Consider the following 12,370-nt stretch of genomic DNA (forward strand, 5'->3'; position numbering starts at 1 on the left):
AGGCACAAGCTCAAAAATGAAGTCAAATGACCTTTATTTTTTAATTAAACAATTTTGGCCGGCATAAAGGCTAATCTTAAACAAGGTTAACATGACACGAGAATTACTTTGTATATGTTTTTTTTACTAAACATTAATTTTTACTTTTGCACTGAATATGTTTTTCCGTTTCCATATATAACGAAAGGGTAATGATATATGTAGTCTTTATATAAGCATTAGAAACACCCTTGAAAATTATACTCCGTATAAAATTAAGAATTTATGATAAAAACATGCGTAAATTAGTGTAATTAGTGTTTTCATTAAAAAAGTTAATCTTTTGATGTTTTCTAAAACTTGAGAGGGTTGAGTATGATGATTTTCTAATGGACAATCTTATTCACTTTCTTACAGAAATCATAATATCATAAATTAAACAAACTATATTTATCATAAAAGTGGTTAAAATATATTTTTTGAGCTTGTGCTCCAATATATGTAGAAAATTACGATAAAATTACACGTTGGTTTGTGTTGTTCTGTAGTACACGGTAAAAGTATTTCTTGCTGAAACTACGGGTTATATACAGATCTAACATTCTAACCTAAAAGGAACATGTAAGATCCATTAGATTGGAGTTTGGGCTCATTGGAGACATGGGTTTTGAGTTTCTAACCAATTCAGTATAAAATGTAACCAACCCAAACGGCCAAACTCACTTCAATTACATTGAAAAGATTTTAAAATATAAAAATCACATTTTGTCTTCAATTATTTTATTTTATGGAGTATTAAATTTAATTTGAACTATTATACTTTGTCTCAATTTTTTAAAATTTATTTTAAATTATTTAAACTGATTTTATTTTATTTAAAATTATAATTTAAACAAACAAACAAACCTTTGCTAATAAAAAAAGACAATAAAAATTTTGTGGTCCAATCCATAGATTCTATAGTCAAATGTATACTATACAAATGATATTGTCTTTTGACTACATTTTAATAACGGTTTTTTCTCCTAATATTTTCCTTTTCTTAAAAAATGTATACGAAGTAGCTAAAAGCTTGTTTGGCATTATTTTTTGTTTTCAATTTTTTGTTTTTTTTTTTTAAACAAAAAACATGTAACTTTTTTGTTGTCAATTTTCAGAATTGTCATGATGTAATTAACAATTTTAACTAATTTTTAATTTATTATATGACATATATCATATTATTTGAATGACAAACAACCAAAAAACAGAAAACCACAGCGATTACGATTTATGTTTGAAAAAGAAACAGCCTCTTTTGACCTACCAACCTTTGATCAAGTGGATAAATGGCCCCTCAAATATGGATATTTATAAAAGATGATGCAAATTTGGGGCTGAATCTAAAGGTGTAAGGAATTATCAGATACACATAATATGGTCATCTTTAGGAAATTTATGCTAGCTAATTATTATATTTTGTATTAATCAACACTTTCTGCACTATATAATTATTAAATTAACACTTTGTGGAATCTGGTACTTTAATTTTTTATCAAATAAAAGAAAATTGTGTATAAAGTGAATGATCCATTTCCATATTCTTGTCTCAATAAATCTAGTTACTGATGAATGGTATATACAGTAGTATATGTCATGTTATCCAAACTATGACCTCATATTATATAAGAATAGAACGTTCTCATTCTTGATTAGACCTAGCTTTGAATATGAAATTCTGATAAGTTCTATTTTTATTCATCCCTTTTATTTCCTAGTATGTTTAGCTTGTTAGAATATCTAAGTATCTTTGTTTATTTCAGGTATTCCTATTCGATGTTTAAAAAAAAAAAAAAAAAAAAAAAAAAAAAAAAAAAAAAAAAAAAAAAAAAAAAGAGTATCCATGTTCGATAACTACATATGCTAATGCAAAATTTCGAGTGGTAATATATTTAATTATCAATGAATATAAATTATAACACGTTGATGTTCAAAAACTATACATATCACTGAGGTGATTCTTATAAATACTTACTTCCTCTATTCTTTTTTACGTGACCTGTTTCTTTTATCACGTTTGTCAATGCAAAACTTTTATGATCAATAACTTCAATTATCCATAAGTATAAATTATAAAAGTTATATATTATGATAGTACTTATTGAGACGAATCCAAAAAGATCCTACATAAATATATTTTTCCTTACATATTATTTACAAAAGACGGTCAAGGAGGGGTGGTGAATAGTGTAAAAGTCAAAGCGGGTCAATAAATAAAGAACGGAGGAAGTATATAACTATGATTATTTTTATGTATAAAGCACAAATATTGATCAAAGTTAGATTAAATTGAATTAATCTGATTTGAATTAGAACTGAAATAAACCAGATTGAAATTGTGAAAATTAAGTTCAAAAGAACAAAATCTATCAAATCTCATACCGGTTAAAATTATTTACTACTCTAAGTAATATTAATAATTATTTTACTATTAACATAAAATTAAACGGAGTTAAAGTTGAAAATTTGTTAAAATCAAGTGTATTAGAATATTATATACTTCAATTAAAAAAAATATTGTTAAAATCAAGTGTATTACTCGTAGAATATTAGATACTTCAATAATAAAAATATAGTCACAACCTAACAACAAGTGGATGTTTCAAAATCCGACCATGAATCTGTTAATCATGGTTATCCTAGATAATTTCAAGAGATGCACAAATTTCTCTGTTGTATTACCCCTTTTTCATGAATTTTATTAATTATTGGGTCATTGGGTGTACAATACAAATGATGTTCCCACTGTAAACAAAGTCCCTTCAACATTTAGGTCACTGAATTTCTTTTGTTTTTATTCTTGGGAAATTAAAAGTACGTGCACCATTGTTACTCCCTTCAATGTTTGCCCAATTCTAGCTAGTTACTGTATCCGTTAATTTTTAATTGCAATAAAAGAATATTTTACTATAGTATCTCACAAAAAGTATTCTTTGTTGCAATTAAAAATTAACGGAACTATGGAAGTAGTATTGGATTTAGAGATCTTATATTGGTGAGATACTGATATGTAATTTTTTTATAGAGGTAAAAAAATTAATTCCTCTATCTTTTAAATATTGATATATTGTTGTCAAAAAAAATTGGTATATATTTCTTTCTAGTTGTTTTTTCAATGTCTGTTTTGTCTCCGTGTTATGATTTTTTTAACTGTTTTATAAACTACGTAGATTGTTTGCAATATTAATTTAATTCACTTTGACCAATATTAGTGATTTATACATATAAAAAAAATAGTCATGTAGAGGTACTTGTTGGAATCGAGTCACTGTATAGTTTCCAAATATTAATTTCTTACTTCATCCGTTTTTTTAGTTAACATGACATTTTATTTAGTCACGTTTATCAGTGCACAAATTCAATCATTGGTATCTTTAATTACCGATAAGCAAAAGTTATAAAAAGTTGATATTTTGAAAACATATATTGTGACGATTATAGCAAAATCCCACTTGACTATATTTTTCTTCACCAAGTTAAACCCGTGTCAACTAATAAAAAACGAAGGTAGTATTTTTTACTTATAGATATTCAAATATATGATTGGTCAAGCTTTGCACTAACATACGTGCCCAGTTAAAATGCGACACTTAAATAAAACAGTGGGAGTATGTAATTTTATTTTATTTAGTATTGACACTACAATATCTACTCCCTACGTTTTTTTTATATGCATCACTTTGACAATTGCACTATTCACATATCATGGTTGACTTAATTTTTTCACCTCTAAAAAATAAAAAAAAATGTTAGTGTATAATATACCATTAGATTTGTCATAATGTCTAGTTTCATAATATAATTTTGTTAGAATTTTTACTAATACAAAATTAAAGATATTAATGGTCAAAGTAACGTTTCGCCAAATGTGCCAGTCAAACTGATGCATATAAAAAAACAGAGGGAGTACTATTTTAGGACTTATTCTCTTTGCCTGAAATAAGGTAAAATAGACTGATTTAAACAAGGTTTGACCTTATCTAATACTCGTATGATGTATTTATTTGACTTAACTTTGACTATATTTATAATAAATTATTAGGCAACAATAAATTTTTTTAATAAAATATTTAATTATCTAACAAAATCCAAATATGTACTCGTAGATAAGGGTTGATAAGTTCGGACAAAAAAAATGAAGGTATGAGATGCAGAATGGCAAAGGGAAAATGTAGAAAGGGCAACAAGAAGAGTGCTACAGAAAAATTCAGCACATTCCCATACAAACCAAATAGCATAGCTCCACAAATAAGGGCACATTGACCTATTTTCTCCACTTTTCAAGGTTTACCTCATATTCCCCCTCTTTCCTTTTCTTCTTTCCCCCACACTCTCACTCATCATATTCACTTTCAACATTAGACACAAAGAACTACACCTCCCTTAAACTCCCAAGACCAGTCACTTTCTCTCTCTCTCTCTTCAATAACTTCAGTTTCACAGTTCATAAAAACACCCATTTTATTATTTTTCTCACATAAAAAAACCCATCTTTTATTTTCCTTAATAAAATCTTAAAAACCCCAATATTTTTCTCTCAAAATTGGTTATGGAAGAAACAAAAAATTCCAACCAAACAACTAGCTTAACTCCTCAAAACAGAAGAAGAAACACCCATCATCATCATCATAATAATAATCATCAATATCATAATCATCATGCCATTGTTAATCCTTATTATAATAATAACTATAATTATTATAATAATGTTAATAATAATCTTTTACACTTGCACCATTTTAACACTTATAACAGATTAATTGGGTTTTTTGATCAAAACTTTCAGCAACAGCAACAACAACAGCAGCAACTTCAGCAACAGCAGCAGCAGAATTACAAAGGTCTCCTTCCTTTACCCCCAATATTACCATTTCAACAAAACCACAAATTTAGGCCTAAAACCCATTTTCCTAAACCTTCTGTTAAACCCCATAAATCTGCTACTTCCTCTCATAATCATACATTAATCCCACCTTCACCTGTTTCACAAGGTAACAAATTTTTTTGCTTTGATTTTATTTTTATTTTCCCTTTTTTTTGTTATTACTATTATTTTATGCAATGGAAAAAAGATGCATTACTTTTTGAAGATATTCAAATGATTGTATATGGATATGGCGGAAATGACACTCTTTCTTAATTTTCTTTTGTGGGGTTACTGTTTGAAAAAAGAATGTTATTTAGTTCATATATAGAATTAATTGTCACGTTGATAGTGTAATTTATTTGTGCGATAAACTTATTTTAGACAAAGAGAGTGCCTTTGAATGGATTAGTCTTGTGTTGTTTTTCTTCTATTGCTTTATTTTTTTCATTAATGAGTGTATTTAGTAATACGAAGTATGTGTTTATTTTAGCAAAAGCTAATAATGCAAATGGGTTAACAAAACAGCTGATGAACAACTTGGGCAGCAACTTAATTCACTTAACATTAAGAAGAAGTGTAATGTTATTGATACTACAACACAAGCATTAGTAGCTGCAAAGAGACCAGACAATGGTGGAGTAGAAGGACAAGTTATATCTCTTCTTGCTAACCATTTTCGTGTTAAATTCGACCCGTGCCAGCAGATTTTCCATTACAATGTTGAAATATCTCCTAATCCTCCTAAGGAAGTAGCTCGCGCTATTAAGAAGAAATTTGTTGAAGATAATCTGGGTGTGCTTTGTGAGGCATCTCCTGCTTTTGATGGTAGAAAAAATTTGTATAGTCCTGTTGAGTTTCGAAGCAATAGGCTCGAGTTCTTTGTTAATCTCCCGGTTGTTGTTAATAGTAAGTCGTGTTTAGAAGGCAATGCTAAGGAAGGAGTTGAGCAAAAAGTTAAGTTGTTTAGAGTCAACATTAATCTTGTGTCAAAATTAGATGGAAATGACTTGACGAGATACTTGAGTAATGAGGGAGATAATTGGGTGCCACTTCCTCAGGAGTATCTTCATGCTTTGGATGTTGTTTTGAGGGAATGTCCGAATGAGAAATGTATTGCATTAGGAAGATCAATGTATTCGGTTTCAATGGGAGGGAGTAGAGATATTGGAGGAGGAGCTGTTGGTTTAAGAGGGTTTTTTCAAAGTCTTAGGCCAACCCAACAAGGACTTGCTTTGAATGTAGATCTTTCAGTGACCGCGTTTCATGAGAGTATTGGAGTCATAGAGTTTTTGCAAAAACGGCTTAAGTTTTTGCATGACTTGCCTGAGAGGAAGGAGAGGAGTTTAACAACATTTGAGAGGAAGGAAGTTGAGAAGGAGTTGAAGAACTTGAGGGTCTTTGTTTCTCATAGAGATGCTGTTCAGAAATATCGGTTTCATAGCTTGACTGAAGAAGTTACTGAAAAGCTCTGGTTTCAAGACCGGGATGGCAGTAGATTAAAGCTTGTAGATTACTTTAAGGATCATTATGAGTATGATATTCAATACAGGAATCTCCCTTGTTTACAGATCAGTAGGAGGAAGCCATGCTACCTTCCAATGGAGCTTTGCATGATTTGTGAAGGGCAAAAGTTTCTCGGTAAGCTCTCAGATGATCAAACTGTTAAAATAATGAAGATGGGAAGTCAAAAACCAAGAGAACGAAGAGCTATTATCAATGGAGTGGTCAATGGACCGGTTGGACCAAGAAGGTAATACTTATTAAGTCACTATCAGTTGAAGGTGTTGTAGCTAATCTCCACTTTCCTTTCACAAGCTATGTATGATGACATTGTGTTTTTTGTTGTCCCTTGTAGTGGCGGGAAAGCAGAAGAATTTAATCTACAAATCTCGAAAGAAATGACAAGATTGAACGGTAGAGTTCTTAGACCTCCAAAGTTGAAGCTCGGTAATGGAGGATTAGTAAGTGATGTACTTCCTTCTTGCATTGATCGTCAATGGAGCCTTTTGGGCGGGCATGTAGTTGAAGGGACCCGAATTGATAGGTGGGCATTGATGAGCTTTGGCGGAACCCCTGATCAGAAATCTTATGTCCCTAAATTTATAAGCCAGTTATGCTTGAAGTGTGAGCAAATGGGCATTCTCCTTAACAGATCCACTGCCATCACCCCACAATTCGAGCCCATCCATGTCCTAAATAATGTCACTCTCTTAGAAAGCAAACTAAGCAAAATCCAAAGGGCAACATCAAACAATCTCCAGCTCCTTCTGTGCTTGATGGAGAAGAAACATAAAGGATATGCAGATTTAAAAAGGATTGCTGAAACCCGAGTTGGAGTTGTAAGCCAATGTTGCTTATACTCAAACCTTGGTAAATTGAATTCCCAATTCTTGACAAACATGGCTCTTAAGATAAATGCTAAAGTTGGTGGATCCACAGTTGCACTATTCAACTCATTGCCCTCTCAAATCCCTCGGCTTCTTACACAAGACGAGCCAATAATCTTTATGGGAGCTGATGTCACTCATCCTCACCCTCTTGATGACTGTAGTCCTAGTGTTGTGGCTGTTGTTGGCAGCACAAACTGGCCTTCAGCAAACAGGTATGTGTCAAGAATGAGGTCACAAACACACCGCCAAGAGATCATTGAAGATCTTGGAGAAATGGTGAGTGAAATACTTGTTGAATTTTGTCAAGAGGTGAAGAGTCTTCCTAGAAGAATAATATTCTTTCGTGATGGAGTTAGTGAGACTCAGTTCTATAAAGTCCTAAAAGAAGAATTGCAATCAATAAGAGCGGGATGTAATAAATTCCCTGATTATAAACCATTAATCACGTTTGCAGTGGTACAGAAGCGGCACCATACAAGACTATTCCCTGATGAAAGTGATCCGAATTGTTTACAATTCTGTGATGAAAATGTTCCTCCTGGGACTGTCGTAGACTCAGTGATCACTCACCCAAGGGAATTCGACTTCTATCTATGCAGTCATTGGGGAGCGAAGGGAACAAGCCGGCCAGCACACTATCATGTTCTGTGGGATGAGAGCAAGTTCACTTCTGATGAGTTTCAAAAGTTGGTTTATAGCTTATGCTTCACATTCGTAAGGTGTACAAAACCAATATCTATTGTACCCCCGGCTTATTATGCTCATCTTGCTGCGTACAGGGGCAGATTGTACCTTGAAAGGTCAGAATCTATGGGTTCTATCAAGGGTGTAGCTTGTACGATGTCTCGGGTTGGTCCTCCAAAGGCAACTCCTCTACCTAAGATAAGTGAAAATGTAAAGAGGTCTATGTTTTATTGCTGACTGACCAAGTTGTTGATGTTTTTATCTGGTGAAAGTAACATGAGCTAGTTTAGCTTGTAGATTATGGATAACAGCCAAATAGATTAGTCATTAGTGTGTGACGTGTTGATTTAGCTCAGTATCTTAGTGAAATTCATTTGTATCAATCAGTATAAACATATTGTAATCATGACTTGCTGATGGGTATGCTTGTAAGCTGTAAGGGAGTTTGTATATGGACAAAAAAGATCATTTCAACGAATTTACAAGTACTTTTTTTATTTTTTTTCCTTATGTCATATTCCGTAATGCTTAAGATTTGTACGATAAACTAGTACCTTAGATCTTGAACACTACTCCTAATACTTCATCAATTAAGATATTAGCAAGGGAATATATATATATATATATATATATATATATATATATATATATATATATATATATATATATATATATATATATATATATATATATATATATATATATATATATATATATAGTATGGAAAAGAGGAAGTACTAATGCAGTGGTATGCATTTGTAAATGTATAACAAATATAAAAAATATTAAAAAGTATATGGATGAGAGAGAAAAGAGGAGAGAAATAGGTAAGAGCAACTCCAATGGCAAGGTAATTGTCAAATTAGCTTGTCATGCCACATAAGCTTTCAAGCTAATTATCGCTGTAGCTAGTTTGAGCCCCGATGGTTAGCTATTGGCTTACTATTTAAATTATCAATTTAATATTTTTATCTTATTTTTATCTTAATTACTAATTAACTTTTAGCATTTTTTTTGGCAAGTTTTTTTCAAGCAAATTAGCTTTGCCAAGCTAATTTGTTTGACTAAGCTAATCACATATTTTTGCTCCAATGGTCAAGCTAGTAGCTAGGCACTATTTAAAATTGCAAGCAATTCCCTAGCTACAACCATTAGAGTTGCTCTAAGTGGAACCACTTTTAAAGATACCACTGTAAGTTTATATACTCCGTAATACCATCAATTATTAGTGATACTATATATAGTATATACACGTAGTTAGTAGTTTAGTACCACTGAATGTATATATAGTACCATTGAAATATTCAATGGCACTATTTGATCACCTAATGATACTATTGATCACTCAATGGTATCACTCTAAAATCAAGCTGTACATTACATATAATTACACTCTTACCCCTTATTATACAGTTGTTCTTGCATAACAGGACTCCCTTTAAACAAGCTCGTATGAAAAAGGCGTAAAGAGTAAAGACTATACTGTGAACTACTCCGTAGGAATTAATAAGGCAGTAAAAAGCTACTCACTATAGGTAATTAAATTGTGTGAATATCTGTGATTGTAATGAGTTGTCAAATTGCGTAAAATGTAAAATATGTAGTACTCACTTGGTAAAACCCTTTGGCTTCCCCACATAAATGCTGTAGTTCGAAAATCTGCAAATAACAACAAAAAATAATTTGCAGGATGAATAAGAAAAGACACTGCCAAATTCATTCTGTAATTTGTATGCCCACTGTCCTTATTCCAAGTTTGTTTTCTCCTTGTGTTATTGTTTTTGTTAATCCGGAGTACTATTTTACTTTTCCACCTTAACTAGTTTTGATAGTGTACTCTTCAATTTGTTAAGGGTCTGTTCTCATAAGATTATAGTTTCTAATTTCCTTCTCTTATAAAATATTTATTTCAGTTCAGTTCAGTTCTAATCAGTGTAGCTGAGTTCAGTCAATGAGAACAGGTCCCAAGTCTTTTTAACACGATTATTTCCAACTAAATCTTTTCAACACGCTACTATTTTTCGAAAAATTAAGCAATCCAAATCAAAGGCTTCCGTGTTGATATAATATGGAAAGAATGTTGTGATTGTTGGTAGGAAATTAAAGTATAATACCGATTACCGACTTCATAGAAATGTAAGTAGCACGGACAGACTAGGCAGACAGTAAAATTGGGGAAAGAGAAGGAAATGGAAAGCAATGTATCAATAAAACTCTGTTTTAACCAAAAAAGAAAATGAAACTATGTGAAATGTCAATTTGCGTAAAAATCTATCTTTGGTTTGTCTTCCCCACATAAATGGTGTACGAGTAGTTTAATTAGCATGCAGCAAATCTGCAAATAAGATGAAATAACTTTGGTGCAGGGTGAAAATGAAATGGCACTGCCTACTTCTTTTAGGTCTTGTATAGAGTATAGACGTATTGTTGTGTCCCCCACATTTTCAATTCTTTTGCTCTGTTTTCGTTACTATTCAACTGCTAGTTTTACGCCTACTTCAACGACGAGTCTTAAAATTAAATTGGAGCAAATACCAAGGGGCAAGGGCTACGTAGAAAGAGCATGTTTTTCTTGTTTCTTCCCCCCTCTATTTTACTCGTAATAACTCCGCCTATACTTTACTTTGACGGGCATAATAGACAATGTAAAAATTTACCAATATTATTTTTAATAATCAAAATGTAAAATTTATAAAAAAAAATTGATATTTAAAAATCTATATTATTCTAACAAATACTTAATGACTATATTTAGACTAGGTTTATGAACCACTTTTTTTTGCTGAAATGTTCTTCAAAGTACTCCCTCCGTTTTTATATACTTGCTTCATTTCTCCATGCGCGGAGTTTTAAGAGAAATTGGAGAAATTAATAAAATATAGAGGTAGTGGGGTTAGTGGAAGAATAAAAAATTGTAAAAAGCAAAAGTAGTGGAGAAATTGAAGAAGAGAGAATATGGAATTAATAAAATATGATAGTTGTTGGATCCATTAGGTAAGAGAAATGAATTAAATATTGTAAAAGCTTTCCAAATAAGGAAATAGAGTAAGTATTTAAAAACGGCCGAAAAAAGAAAGTAGAGCAAGTATTTAAAAATAGAGGGAGTATGCAACAATAAGCAAGATACCATATAGTTGGTACAATTCACGAGGGGTGGGGGGGAAGGGGATTAGTAAGTTGAAGTATTACATTAGTCCCACTTTTGAAAATTTTTGAACCAGCGAATCCATTGATCTATCAAAGTGTAATTGTTGATTTGCTAACTGAATTTAGGGCCTGTTCTCTTACGTTAAAAGAACAGGCCTGAATTTCTAAACCAGTGAATCCATTATTCCCTCCGTTCCTTATTGATAATCTCTTTTGGCTAAATTGCAAAAGAGGGAATTTAAATTATTGATCCTAGTAGGAAAATAATTTTTTCTCAACTTAATTATTTAGGTTATTTTCACATACATCATAAATTCATGAGAGTAGGTTACCTCTAATAAGAAGGTCAATTTGAATGTGGTGATAGATCTTATTTTTTAATGAAAAAGATTGAGTACAATATGAAATATGTCCTTTCAATGCTTTTAAGCGCTAGAGCTCCTTCAAACTCTACGTTTCGGATGTTCTCCATGGATTGACAATACTCAGTCAAATCTACCTATATGTTAAGCAAACCTTGTAATCAATACAGATTCTACAAAGGAGAGGGAGTTTACAGGAAGTATGGTTATGCATAAACAATTGCCTAACGAGGGGTAAGGGCGTAATTACACGCAATATATATTCTGACTGTAGAGTTGTATCATTGAGTGATTGATGGTATCATTGGGTGATCAAATAGTGCCATTGAATATTCGGTGGCACTATGTATGTATGTAGTGATACTATATATGCATTTAGTGGTACTGACTACGTGAATATATAGTACCACTAAATAACCAATGGTATTATATAAGCTTTCAATGGTATAATTAAAAGTGGTTCCACTCATCTTTCTTTCTCTCTTTTTCATGTAATTTTTAATATTTTAGTATTTATTATGCATTTGCAAATGCATAACAAGTACTTCCTCCTACAAATGATAGATTGAACTTTAGATTTTTGCAGTACTTTGAAGGTCTGTCATTTCTAGTGGAGAATATGAACAACACACATCCAATTCACTTGTGTTTGCAGTATCGTCACATGTCGGGATTGGGGAACTAAAATATCTAAGTATACTTTTCAAATAGAGTATATCTCGTGTATCATCACAGATACATTCTAGTAATAATAGAAGCAAAACATAAAACTTAAATGAGTTACATCTTTAATTTAGCAGGCCATAGTATCCATACTCCACTAGTATTAAGGCCTTAATTGTTAACCAACATAAATAATTTTGGGTTTTTTTTTAAACTATACCCCTAAGGTATTCGAGTTT

At 31.5% G+C, this 12,370-nt stretch overlaps 1 protein-coding gene across 1 annotated transcript; it reads left to right on the plus strand.

Annotated features, from left to right (window-relative positions):
• Positions 1-4,428: 4,428 nt before the first annotated feature.
• On the plus strand, positions 4,429-8,426 carry LOC145601870 (protein argonaute 7-like). The gene is made up of 3 exons (XM_081657954.1): positions 4,429-5,009; positions 5,411-6,635; positions 6,741-8,426. Exons 1-3 carry the CDS (start codon positions 4,568-4,570, stop codon positions 8,194-8,196), a joined length of 3,123 nt encoding a protein of 1,040 aa, XP_081514080.1. The 5' UTR covers positions 4,429-4,567; the 3' UTR covers positions 8,197-8,426.
• Positions 8,427-12,370: the final 3,944 nt, after the last annotated feature.

This window comes from Chenopodium album, chromosome 21 (assembly GCF_948465745.1).
Source record: "Chenopodium album chromosome 21, dcCheAlbu1.1, whole genome shotgun sequence".
Classification (NCBI taxonomy): Eukaryota; Viridiplantae; Streptophyta; class Magnoliopsida; order Caryophyllales; family Amaranthaceae; genus Chenopodium; species Chenopodium album.

What these genes read in the sequence shown, in the direction of transcription:
- LOC145601870 (XM_081657954.1), top strand. Translation starts at nt 4,568, where the DNA reads ATGGAAGAAACAAAAAATTCCAACCAAACAACTAGCTTAACTCCTCAA. An exon ending in ACCTTCACCTGTTTCACAAG is followed by an intron (nt 5,010 to 5,410) that starts GTAACAAATTTT and finishes TTAACAAAACAG; the next exon opens with CTGATGAACAACTTGGGCAG. An exon ending in GGACCGGTTGGACCAAGAAG is followed by an intron (nt 6,636 to 6,740) that starts GTAATACTTATT and finishes TGTCCCTTGTAG; the next exon opens with TGGCGGGAAAGCAGAAGAAT.